Source organism: Myotis davidii, unplaced genomic scaffold, assembly GCF_000327345.1.
Source record: "Myotis davidii unplaced genomic scaffold, ASM32734v1 scaffold1703, whole genome shotgun sequence".
Lineage (NCBI taxonomy): Eukaryota > Metazoa > Chordata > Mammalia > Chiroptera > Vespertilionidae > Myotis > Myotis davidii.
In genome coordinates this window covers 688,599-701,968 of record NW_006293780.1, presented here as the reverse complement: position 1 = coordinate 701,968, position 13,370 = coordinate 688,599, and the positions used below count along the sequence as shown (strand labels likewise).

Sequence of the window (13,370 nt, the reverse complement as noted above, 5' to 3'; positions counted from 1 at the left end):
ACCAGTGAGTTCTCTCTCATCGATGTTTCTAACTCTCTATCTCTCTCCCTTCCTCTCTGTAAAAAGTCAGTAAAATATATTTTTTAAAAAAAATGAGATAAAGCCGGAAAATGCTTCACAGACATTTGGTTAAAGTGTAAAATGTTTGCACCTGGCTATAAAGCAAGTCGTGTTCCCGAGCTGAAGAAACTGCAAGGAGGCTTGTTGCTAGGGAGAGGAAACCAGGAGTTGCTACATGACATCATTACCCAGTGCCCACAGTGACCGTTTCTTGGCTGGGCTGGGCTAGGCTGTGGGCCACATTTTGTGCCATGGGGTCTCGGCTGTGATTTGGTGGGCTGAAAGGAAGGCCCCGGCCAAGAGCCGAAAGGCCCCGATCAGCCCTGATCACCGGCCATGCCTAGGGAACCTACACGTGCATGAATATTGTGCCCGGACCTCTAGTATATTGATAAACTTGGCATTTCTTTGGAAATGGCCAGTGAGCATAATGGTAGCTCCTGCCTTGAGCGTCTGCCCCCTGGTGGTCAGTGTGCATCATCGCTGGTTGGAGGGACACAGCCTATTAGCCTTTTCTATATATAGATTCTAGAAAATGCAAACTAACCTAGACTGACAGAAAGCAGATCAGAAGTTACCTGGAGATGGGAAGGTGGCATACAGGGGGTGATGGAAGAGTAGAATTATAAATGGATATGAGAGAACTTTAGGGAGTGATGAAGATGCTCATTATCTTGATGGTGGTAATGGTTTCACAGGTGTAATATATGTTAAGACTTATCAAACTGGATACCTTAAATATGTATAGTTTACTGTATATAAATTATACTTCAATAAAGCTGTGACAAATAAAATCAGGTATGATCATCCATCCAAGTGTCTGTCATAGAGTTTCTCTATAGAGTTGACTTTTGCTACTGACTATCATTCAAACCAGCTACGTTGCAGTGTTCTGATAACAGTCAAGTTTTCCCCCCAAAACGGGCAGCTTTTCTGTAGCATCATATGAGTTAACAAGTGTCCTTTATTAGAGAAGGGAGTCAACCAAGGAGCAAAATAGCAAGTTAATAAGGTTCCAAACTGATGCACTCAGGGTTGGAGTGGGGATGGGGGGGGGGGGGGAAAAGGGGGGGGGGGGGGGGGGGTGGATAATGGCTGAGATCATGGAATATTGAGGTTGGGAGTAAAAAAAAGAAGTCCTACAAGAAGAGGAAAGACAAAGACTCGGTGAGACAAAGAGGTGGAATGATAGAAGGGAAAGGAAAAAGGGGAAATAAAAAGATAAAGTGAGAAACCAAGTTCTCCTTTACTTTTTTACCTTTTTATGGCACTGGTATGTTTCTAATGTCATTGGATAGATGACAGATGCTTAGATTACCTTCATATACTGTCCAATGGTTTAGAATCATAATATTGGAAATGAAATTAATTTATCTTAGAGAAAAAATACCAGCTAACAAGTCAATCACAGACTATTTTCCTTGGCTTTCTGGATATGTTGGCAACAGGTGAGGTGAGGGTCATTTTCAGATCAGCATTCCCAGTTAACATTTTAATTGCTTGTGTTGCATGCAATCATGGTCCGACATACTTAATCCAGTTAGATCGGTTCACAGTGGTGGAGCAAGAGAAAAAAGTAACATGAAAAGCATTTAGTGAAGCCTGAATCCTCCATCCCCAGCTCTGAGTGTTAAAATTAAATCACTTTTCTTTCCTCTTCAGAAGATACATTAAAATGAATCCACATGTGTTTTTAGCAGCAAGAAAGAATCTATAAAAATCGTAAGACTTTCCTACCTTGATAAAAATTGTTGAATTGCATTCTTGCAATGCCTCCATTAGACTTATCACGTGGAGGCACACCATTTCTACCATCTGAAACGAGAAACGCCGAAATCAGTTCCACTTCCAGTAACACAGACACCGTGTAGGCTGCGCAGCACGGAGCCCCACCCTGTGCCACCCTGTGCCCGAGGGGACCGCAGGGGCCACAAGAGTGGCGCTGTTCCCCTCCAAAGCCTCAACCAGAAACGGACTTTAAAACTCCAGAGGTCTCCCAACCGCCAAGCCTTCATCCCTCTCGGGGCTGCCACGGGAATTCGGGCACTGATCTCGCTCATCAGCTCTGTGCGTCACACCAGAGGATCAATGGCTTCTGCTTCCTTCATTTCCAACCACAGAACTCCGGGCTTTGGCCCTTGCCCTACCGTCCCCCTCCGTCCTTTCTCCAGTGCCGGCATCTGGAGGGACTGCTTCCTGTCCGGCCTCTCTGTCTTTGAGCCTTTGTTCTCTAAGGGAAAGGCAGTCATGCTCACGACAGTTCAGAAGCACAGGCGCCGTGATATCCTGTGGACAATCCCTACGGCTGGGCCTTAAACACTCCAGGGGTTTTACCAGGCTGGCTTTCTCGCTTGGAATAAATTTTCAGGATAAGATTAATTCAAATTCATTTATAACATTGTCACAAAATTCACTTGTGACATTTGGATATCAAAAGAGCTTTGAAGGAGAGGTAGTAATGGCATCAAAAACGAATGACAATAGAAGGGAACTTTGAATCTCGGGTTGAAGTTAGAGGGCCCCATTTTATCTTCTGAAAAATAACGGAACAGAGGGTTTCATCTCCAAGTTCTTCAGTCCCAGACGTTATGATCCAATAAATGTAATTATTTCCACAGCCGTCAGAGCTGTCTGTGTACCTCAAATTCCACATAAATGTCCTTTGAACTGAACTAAACCATCTCTCCCCATTAAGTAATGGCTAATCCGCCTGCTTCTCTAAAGAACGTGCTTCACTAAAGGAAATATATAATCTCCTTTCCAATTAGAACTAAAAGAAAATATTTCTTACACTAATTTTCATTCAAAAACCCTTTCTGGGGTGCCTTTTGTGGGTGGTGCGGTGTTGGGTTTCTGAGCCTGTTGGGTTTTTCCAGCCCTTGCACCTCCCAGACAGGAATTCAACCCACACCCAAGACACTGGCAGCTTCCCCAGCCCAGAATCCTCTCCCAAAGCCATGAACTGAAGTAAAGGACTCCCTTGTAAGTTCCTTCTGTACACACTCCTACCCGGACCCCATCCATGAGGACTAATCCACGCATGTTCAATGACGTGGCTCATGCTAACCAGATCCCAGATGTTTTCCAGTAGGCTTGGAGCAGCCCCTCACGTGGTGAGCCATCTACATTAAAGTGGAACTGGGTTTGAAGATCGTGGAGCTTAGGTCCTTGTGGATAATTCAAAAAGGTGGCTCTTTTCCGGTTTTGAGCCCTGAGTGAAATGGAATGAGCACGTGTGGGGACCTAATTTGCTAGGGTTGTTTTGGTGTTTTTTTTAAATATGAATCCCCCTCCTCAGTCTCTGAGTGTATAGCACCGAAACAGCTCTCAAAGGCAGAAGTTTCACCTACATTTCCTTTAGCACTAGGCAGAGAAAACAAAAATTGTTTGTACTCAACTGTCTTGTTAACTTGTTTTTTTATCACAATTCTTACGCGAGTCGAACACCCAGTTTACAAAGTAAAAATTCATCAATCCATTTCTATAATATTGCAGCTGAGATCTTTAAGGCGGGCAGAGTGAGGACTGGGAGTGGTTTACACGTTTTGAGATTCCAGCCAAGAGGGAAACTGCTTTGTGAACTCACCACTTTGTTGTGGGCCATCAGCTGGAGGATGCTGGGGGTCACCCGGCTCCAAAACTCCAGCGCCGTCAGGATCGCGGTGAAGCTGAATTCATTCTGATTTTGGACATTTGTAGCTACCGCACTCTGTTCGCAATAGACGGTCCAGAGCTGAGCAAAGATAAACGCGTGGAAGAGGGAACACATGTGCAGCACGGAGGTCTGAGGAGGAAGGAGAGGAAGAGCTGTTACCTCTCATGTGGGCGGGGCTGCCCCCGGGAGCCCTCCCCCTGCGACTTTGGCCTTCCAGGGAGCAAGCTGTTCTTCACTCCATCAGAGAAGACGCCTGAGTGTACAGAATAAACCTACCCACCCCCTTGCCCTTTAATAAAACTGACATTCCCATCCCTAAGCTACATTAGGAAGAACACTTGCTCTACCGTCTCAGGATGTTTCCTCATCTGCAACATGGGGATAACAGCACCCTCCTCAAAGAGTTGTGGTTAGCAGTACGGGAGGCGATGCATATGAACACACTGCCGGCACCTAATAATTACAGTCCTACTATTGGTAGTAGTAGCCATAGCAGCAGTGTTCCTACTGGTGGTAAGCACTGATTGAGCGGGAACCTACAGTGTCCCAGGCACTGTGCTAGACACTTTTCATAGATCACCTCCCTAATTCTCAAACCATCCCGTCATCAATGTTACGGAAGAAAACCCAGAGCTCAGAGAGGTTCTGTAACTTTTTCAAGGTCACAAAATTACAAAGTACCTAAGAATCAAACACAGATCTGGGTTGAAATATTAGAAACTGGCTGGCTTATTTCTCCTGCAGACATCCTCCCGGTCGTTGGGACGGGTGCTCTGTTTTGTCACAGAGTCAGCTGGTCCGGGCCCAAACCCACCATGACCTCCCAGGATTCGTCTGAGCTCTGTGAGGGGGCCTTGGCTCCTCAGCGCTAATTCGTACCGATGAGTCTAGTTTGCTTGTACTGGCTCAGGGCTGATGCCTGCCTTCCGTCTCCTTTATTCCCTGCAGCTCGTCATTTGTCTCTGCAATTTACGAAGTTCCTCTGTGTAGGTGATTCTAATGTGTACTTCAGTGAGTCCCCAACTGCCTTCCTAGTTTCACTTTGTACCTCCCTCTATCCCTAGAGATTTGAGTTGAAAAGATAGTGCATGAAGAATTAGGTAGAGCATAAATCTTCCTCCGCTTCATATCTGGTTCTAAAAACTGATCACAGAATTTTTATTATATTTCTAGCCTCTTATTCCTCTTCATTATTTTCAGACAGAAATGCCTAGGAAGCTGAGTCTTGCTTGCCTCCATAATTTATCTTCATAAAAGTAAACCGAAAACAATTTAGGGGAAAGAAAGGATAGTCTGGGAATTTAAACAACTTAAAATAAGGCATTAGCACAAAGTCACTTTGCTAATATCCACAGGAGGGCCTGTGATAAGATGCATTTCCTTCTCAAAAAAACCGTAATTGGCTGATAAGGGTTTCCATTAGCAATTTCGATGCATATGGTCTTAATCTCGCAGGAATCACTTACCTTTGATTGCTCTGGGAACCCAATCAGGATGACAATAAGATGGTCCGCAATGTGGGAACCTGCATCCAGAGGAATGGGCAGGCAGGGGGAGGAGGCGTTCGGACACACGGCATTGTGAGTGAGGGACCCCAGAAGCAGCCAGGACAGCAGACGGATGTGGGAGACACACTCGATGAATTCTTTCGGTCTGTTGAGAAAAAAGAAGTGTTCACGGTGATTTTATGGTCTGTTTCGTTGGATGCTCAACAAATGCATATGGCGGGAAGGGATCAAAAGCGTGGTCTTGTAGGCAGTTACATAAAATAAAACACCAAGGTGACAGTGCCAACAAAATGGTGTATCTGGGGATTTTTTTTTTTTTCTCACTTTAATCCTGGATCTAAGCTTCCCGAGCAAAGAGCAGCCTTTGGTGACACGGGATTAAATGGCATTCTTCCACAAGCCTACTGCCTTTCTGACTAGTGTCTCTTTCTAAGTGCTTCCCTGTCCTCTCATTAGAAAACTCGACATCCCCACTAGAGGGGAGGGAATAGAGAAGAAGGTACCACACACAGCCACTGTTTCCCCGCTCTCCAATTATTGTCTCCTGCCCTCCTCACCCCCATTCCAAACCTTGCCTCCAGCCAGGAAGTTCGCCAGCGAAGTGGCAGGCTGGAGCCTGCTTGGAGTCCCAAATAAACCACCCACGGGCGCCTCTCTGCTTAGCCTCCCTTAGAGGTAGGATCAGGGGGTCACACCTCCTTGCACTCTTATTTCATCTCTGCTGTAGGTTGTTCTGGCTACAATCTAAGCTCATGGAACACAGGAGCTCTCTAAGTGCTCAGTAGAAACCTGTGGGCTTATTTAATGAGCTGAAAGGAAGAGTTAAAGTGATAAAGCTCCAGCGTCCACCGTCCCTCGGGGTGCCTGAGGTCCTTGTGGAAGGCCAGCTCCTTTCACTGGCGCCATGACATGAGGTACGCAAGCTCAGAAATGCTGCCGGGTCAGCCAGAAGCACGCAGAGGGGCCTCAATTCCCGTCTTTCCAACCAGGCGTGTTCCATCCCCTGAACCTTCAGTGCACCACTTGCTCTCACGAAGCCCAAGGAAGGAACACAGGGTGCCTCCCGCCTCACGTGCCCTCAGCGCTGGGATAATTAGGGTCTTACCCTTGTTGCATTGCCGAAGGGGGATGGTAGAGCCAAGGCAGATAGCGAATCACAGCTTTGTTATCTCTGTGGTTGCCCCGGGAGATTTCCATGGCTGCGATCTGAGCCAGCCCCACTTTGAGATGTCCACCAAAGGTGTCTTCATGCAGAGGCTGGGAACATGCCTTCATGTGGTTCTACAAAACCAAATGCTGTTTTGTGACTTTGGCAGAGTACCTGAGACATTCCGGGTCACTCATTCAAATGACCAGGTAGTCATTTCCACACCTTCTATCACCACTCCCAAGCATACAACCCATTGAAACGTCAATGGCTTCCCACTGCTCTTAGGATAAAGAAAAAAAAAAATTCCTCTGCATAACCTAAAATGCCTGGAATGACCTAGCTACTGCAGAGCTCTGCATCTTACCTCTTCATCTTTGTGGTCCCACTACAGTGGTTCCCTCCCATTACTGGCCTTCAGTCATGCTGTTCTTGCTGCCTAACATATTGTTCCAGTCTCTCTTCACCTAATTAACTATTCATTGTTCGGATTTTAGCTTACATGTCACTTCCTCCAAGAAGCCTTCCCTGATTTCCTCCCTGGCTAGGCCATATCATCCTATTAGAAGCTCTTATGCCACTGTCTACCCCTTCTTCATGCAATTCTGAAAGTCACAATTTTAGTTTGTATAAAATTTTCATTAAACTTGGCCTCCACTACCAGACTATAAATTAAATTAGGGCAGCTAATGTATTTGTTTTTGTTTATTGTTGCATCCTAAATGCTTAGAATAGTGCTAGGTACAGTATAGATGCTTATTACATATTTTTTGAATTAATTCAGAAAAAATATCTTTGCTCAGTGTGGCTTACTGAGTGGAAAGAGGCCTGTACTGTAGTTGATACCTAGGTTCTAGACCAGCTGTGGGCAAACTACAGCCCGCAGGCCGGATCCGGCCCGTTTGAAATGAATAAAACTAAAAAAAAAAAAAGGACCGTATCCTTTTATGTAATGATGTTTACTTTGAATTTATATTAGTTCACACAAACACTCCATCCATGCTTTTGTTCCGGCCCTCCGGTCCAGTTTAAGAACCCATTATGGCCCTCGAGTCAAAAAGTTTGTTCACCCCTGTTCTAGACCCATTCATTCTGTCTTAGTCGCATGACCTTAGATAAGCCACTTGCCACTTGACCTTTCTCATCTGTTTGCTAATACAAAGGAAAATCAGAGAGGTGGATTATGTCTGAAGTCCCCAACCTTTAGATCATCATGGATGCTTCTTATTCTTATTTTGAAAGTGGCTATATAAAATGAGCTAGAAATATTTAGGTAACAATTGTCCCCTCTCTGTACATGGAAGCCATTTAAGTGTAGGCAACCCGATTCGGCAATCAGTAACCAGTGTGTGATCAAACACTAGGGGGGCTTCCTTGGAAATGACTGGGTTTGGATAGCCTGAGAAATCATCACTTTAAAGTTTGATTCTACTTTCCGCTAGGATGTGCAGATCTATTGCTGTCCCAAGAAACACTTGGACCATCTGAGCAGAGTCCGGCCACTGTGTTGGGTGATAAAGGGGCCGTATTTTTAGCTGACGAGCTTCTGGCATGACTAGATCCTGTTTATCAAGAAGGAATCATTTAGTGCCAGACTGCAATCTGGCTGCTGGCTGGGCCATGGTTAGAGTCTCTTCTGCCCTCTGTCCAGGGCCTGCCTCAGATCGCTGGGACTATCAATCTTGCAGTGGACTCGTGGCAGGGAGGTTGACTTGCGTCAGCAATTCATTGCACCCTGCACCACCAGCAATAAGCTCAACAAAGTCACTGGGAACTTGCCCATCTGCTAATTACAGTTTATTCTATCCCTTGTCTTTAATTATTTTCTTGAAGAAGGCAGGTCCAATGCAGATAAAACCATTAATGGCGTACGTCTGCATAATGTGTTAGAGTTTACAAGTCTCTTCACAGGCACGATTTCACATTAAACCTTGTCACCATTAGCAAAGGTAGGTATCACTAGATTTGTTTTGCAAATGAGGAAACTGAGGCTCTAAGTCAGCGGTTCTCAACCTGTGGGTCGCGACCCCTTTGGCGGTCGAACGACCCTTTCACAGGAGTCGCCTAAGACCATCCTGCATATCAGATATTTACATTACGATTCCTAACAGTAGCAACATTACAGTTATGAAGGAACAACGAAAATAATTTTATGGTTGGGTCACAACATGAGGAGCTGTATTTAAAGGGCCAGAAGGTTGAGAACCACTGCCCTAAGTAGTTAAATGAGGCTACATGGCATAGTGCAGTTCGAATGGCTTGGGAGTCACTACAGTCTTAGGTCAGCCCCAACTCCACCACAGACCAGTGGAGTGACCTGGGCAAACTACTTCAGGCCTCGGTTTCTACAATTGTAAAATGGGGGTAACACCTCCACAGGGGCATTGTGAGAACTGAATAAATGGCCAAAGTAAAGCTATGCACATGGCCGATGCCACGTAAACATCCTTTCCTTTCTCCTCTCACTCTTTGCAGAGGCGGGGCTCAGTGCTTCAGCCTCCCAGACCTGGGCGCATCCAGCTAACAGTGGATTCCCATCTGGTCTGCTTCAGTCTCTCAGACTGTTTTTGTTAACCTAAGAGACGGGCACGTGGAAGCGCGCTTACCTTCAGCTTGGTCAGCGTGTGCATGTCAGCCATGAAGTCCAGCACCTCGCTGATGGACTGCCGCACGCACTCCATGGCCGCCGTGCCACACTGAAACACAAGGACACGACTGGGTGTGCGCTCGGAGTCACGCCTTCACTTCTGCCCTGACTGCCGTGACTGTCTCCCTCTGGTTTCACGCTGTTGCTAATGAGCTGTTTCATTTTCTAGATTTCTGACTCACTCCATTACTCTCGGCACAGTCTGTGATTGTCTGCCCGGAGTTGGGACAAACATTGAACAAAGGTTTGTGGTGGAGAGCAAAGGAGCAGCCTATGGGACACAGGGCGACATGCCTTTGTCCACTGGGCGATCTCACTGGTTTTGGGGGGATTGTGTTTCAAGCAGCAGGCATACGAAGATTTAGCCTATGTAAAGCCACTAGCATCAGTCTTCAAGACAGGAGTCACACTAAAACTGCAGTCACGTTATCACTCTAGGGAGTCTTAAATACTCATGAAATATGTGACACCAAATTCCATCAGCAGAATCTTGGCTTTCCCTATGAAAACAAAAGCATGTAGCCCAGCCAGCATGACTAAGTGGTTGAGCACCGACCTGTGAGCTAGGAGGTCACAGTTTGATTGCTGATCAGGACACATGCCTGGGTTGTGGGCTCGGTCCCCAGTGGGGTGCGTGCAGGAGGCAGCCGATCAATGATTCTTTCTCATCATTGATGTTTCTCTCTCACTCTCTCCCTCTCCCTTCCTCTCTGAAATCAATACAAACATTTTTTTAAAATTAATTAATTAAAATTTTTTAAAAAACACAAAAGTATATAAACAAGTACTGTTTGCCGGAAGAGCCAGACTGTTTATATTCAAGGCAAGTCATTTATAATTCAACTCATACATGGCAGGCACACTATTAAGTAGATAAGTGTACTACTGTTGTGTTCTTGCTAGGGATAAATAAATAAACAAGCAAAATGGTTATCTTCCCCAGACGCCAGTAGCATGTTTGCAGGTTTTAGGAAAAGAAAGCATACTTGTGCTTCGGGTTAGTAAACGGCATAAGCCTGCTCTCTCGGGGCAAGGCAGTGAATTTAGGGTGCTAAGCAGAGAAAAGGGAAATGAGCAGACAGGCTGCGACATCAAAGCTGCACGGGAGGACCCACGGGCTGGGTTCACGGTGGATCAAAAGCAGGCCGTCTTTGAAGCCGTCGGCATACTGCGCCTAGGCCTTTCTCAGCTTTCCTTCGGAAAATCGGGAACGTTATATATCTAACGCGCTCACGCAGACAGAAATCATCCTCCCATATTCATGCACATCTGCACGGCCCTGAACTGTATCACCTCCTCGCTCCTCTGGGATGTTACGCCTGCCAGTCCCGCTGACAGGATAACAAACAGGAGAATAAGGTCACCGGCAGTTCTGTCGGAGAGTTCTCCAAGCATTTTGTATGTGCTAAGGTTTTCTTCTTTTCATTTAAGTCAAGTGAAGGAATTATAAAAGGTTATTGTGCCCCTGCTTTTGGAATATTAATCCTTTAATGCAAGAAAGGATTTCCCCCGATTTACTCCGTTTTCTCTGACCTTTCACGTGCCATGCAAACAGGAGCACACACTCCGCATGTCCTGAAAGGGATCTGTTTCTTTCACAGGCAATATTCTGTTCCTTTTCAAGTCAGCAAATGTCACAGAAAATAATGACTAGGAGCGGTATTTCATATTTGTCTTTTCAGTTTAAATTGCAAAAAAAGGAAAATGAGGGCAAAGACTTCACTATTACTCAGTTACGTTTGCTCTAGAGACCAGCGCCTACATCTAAGAAAAGACTTAAAATACACTTTATAGTCAGGATCATCTTAGTGAGCTATGTACACTTATAAAATAAAGCATATAATTCTCACACACCCCTTTTTTTAAAATCTGCAAAACATCAGTATAACCTTAGGTGTGTTATTTAAAAAAAAAAACACTACAGAGTCACAATCCACTTGCTTTAGAAGGCCTATGTTTATTTCACTTGGAAAACTAATGATAAAGGTGTCGAAAACATACTCTAACCCCAAAACATGAATTGAATCCTATCCAATTCTTCCTTTAAACTTTTGTCTGATTTTAAAGTTATATTGCTTAAGTTGTAAAAGTAACATGTGCAATGTAGAAAAGTTGGAAAATACAAATTAGGAAAAAGGTAAAGAAAAATCACCATAACCCTAATTCTTGTCCTTTGCCTGTGAGGCAGCCACTGCGACTGCATCCTTCCAAGTTCTTTCCCGTGCCTATGGCATACACACATACATACAATATTGAGAAGGCCGGGGTTGTTTCCTAACCTGCTTTTATATTAAATCTATCATAAGCATTTTCCAGTGAATTAAATATTCTTTGAAAACTTAACGTGGTAGCCACATAATAGTGTATCTTGCAGATACACCTTGTTTTATTTAAACAAAACCCTAATGTTGGACATTCATTATATTGCCATATGTTTGTTATTTTAAATGCTGCTGTAATAAGTTCTTTAGGTGCACATATACATGTTTTCTTGAACATATTTACAGAAGTAAGCGGTCAAACTGTTCTTCAGCAAGCCATCGGAGTACTTGGCTGTACCGTTTTTCACAACCAGCAGGAGCTTATAAGTTTGTTTCGCTTCATCATCAATACCTTTCTTCATTAAGAAAAACCTGCTGATTTGCTAGCTGATTTCAATTTTTATATTTTTAATATCCTGATATTTTATTTATTTTACAGTTCACTGATGGCTAGTGAGGGTAAAAGGTACATTCTGAATGACTTATTGGTCATTGGAAAGTGTTCTATTTGTGGCTCCTACAACTATTTTTGCTCTTTTGTTGTTATTGAAATGTGTGTCTTTTACTTGTGGATTTCAACAAACCTTTTATATATTAAGGATATTATCTTTAAGCTATCACATAGGTAGCAAATACTGAGTTTTAAAGAACTAAACACTACGGAAACCAGTGAGTGTGCGACAGAGACTGGCTAGCTACTCACAGAACCATTTCTCTTCTTCCCTAGGAAGAAACTAGACATTTCCCATCCTCCCCTGCAGCTACGTGTGGCCATGTGACTGAGTTCTAGCCAGTGGCATCCGAGTAGAAGAAATGTACATTACATTTAGACCTGGCCCATGAAAACCTTCTGTGTGCCATATTCCCTCCTCTTCTCCCAGCCATCAGCTGACTGTAGAGGACTGCACACCATGGAAGAAACCTGATCCCGCGTTTTCACATTGAAGTCCTCCTCCCTCTACTAATCAGGGTACCCACTTTAGCTTCACACGAGCAAACAACAACTTTGTGTGTTGAGTCACTAAGCATTGGCATGTTATCTCAGAGCATTGCCCTAATTACTATCAAAAAGTCTTTAAAAGACATAGTCTAGTAATTAAACTCCCAGAAATCTATTATAAAAATATAGTCTAAACTATGGACAAAGATTTAAGCACAAAGATGTTTATCGCATATTAGCTACAATTGCAGAATACTGAAAATAACTAAAATATCCAAACAGAATTAATGTTTTTTAATATTAGTTTTAATAGTTATTTTTTACTCAATACTTACTGCATGTTAGCACCATGCTAATATGCTTCACATGCATTATTTTATTCAATCCTCAACCTAGGCATTGGGCCCTGTTATATCCCAATTTACAGATAATACAAATCGAAGAATCATAGGTTAACTGACTTTCCTCATCACATAGTTAGTAAGTGGCAGACCTCATTCTCTGCTGTGACTCTAGTCCCTACACTATCATTGTTCTATGGTACATCGCATGAGGTAATACTCTGCAGCCATTAAACTTTGGGGGAAACGCTTATGCCACATGAACCAAACTGTGTTTAAACACACAGAAAAAGAGAAAGAACATTCATTAAAATGTTAGCAGTAAAATTATCTCTGTTGAATGATTATTTTTTCCCCTCTCAAAATTTCTATCCATCAAAAAAATATAAACAGTAGTTTTAAAGAAATGATTAGTGTTAAGGGTAAAACTGGTATACTTATACATGTAAATTAATAAACCTTTTTTGGAAAGCAATATGAGAATATGTACCATTAATATATCCCTACTCTTTAATTAAGGAATGAGTCCCAAGGATATAATTCAAAATAAAGGTGGAAAGTGGAAAGTATATAAATTTCCAACAATTTGGAAATAAGCTAATTAGGATACTGAATAGATCAAAACATGGAAAAATAGTATAAAACAACAGTTTCTCATTTTAAGGCAGAGGAATTATAGGTGATCCTTTTTCTTTATTAAATTTTTCTATTGAAAATTTAAATAATTGTTTTCAATAAACAATATTCCTAAAGTTTCTGAGTTTGTTCTAGTAAACTTGCTGGCTTCTCATCTTCAATCCTGTCAATGATA

General features: G+C 43.4%; 1 protein-coding gene across 1 annotated transcript in view; it reads right to left on the bottom strand.

Moving 5' to 3' along the window:
- The window catches only part of UNC79 (unc-79 homolog (C. elegans)), a 218,862-nt gene that overhangs the window by 11,446 nt on the left and 194,046 nt on the right, over window positions 1-13,370 (bottom strand). The window contains exons 43-47 of the mRNA XM_015566456.1: window positions 8,977-9,066; window positions 6,329-6,504; window positions 5,182-5,368; window positions 3,647-3,844; window positions 1,798-1,875 (exon numbers count right to left, since the gene is read on the bottom strand). Of these exons, the coding sequence (XP_015421942.1) occupies window positions 1,798-1,875; window positions 3,647-3,844; window positions 5,182-5,368; window positions 6,329-6,504; window positions 8,977-9,066 (729 nt within the window). The remainder of the gene's footprint in view (window positions 1-1,797; window positions 1,876-3,646; window positions 3,845-5,181; window positions 5,369-6,328; window positions 6,505-8,976; window positions 9,067-13,370) is intronic.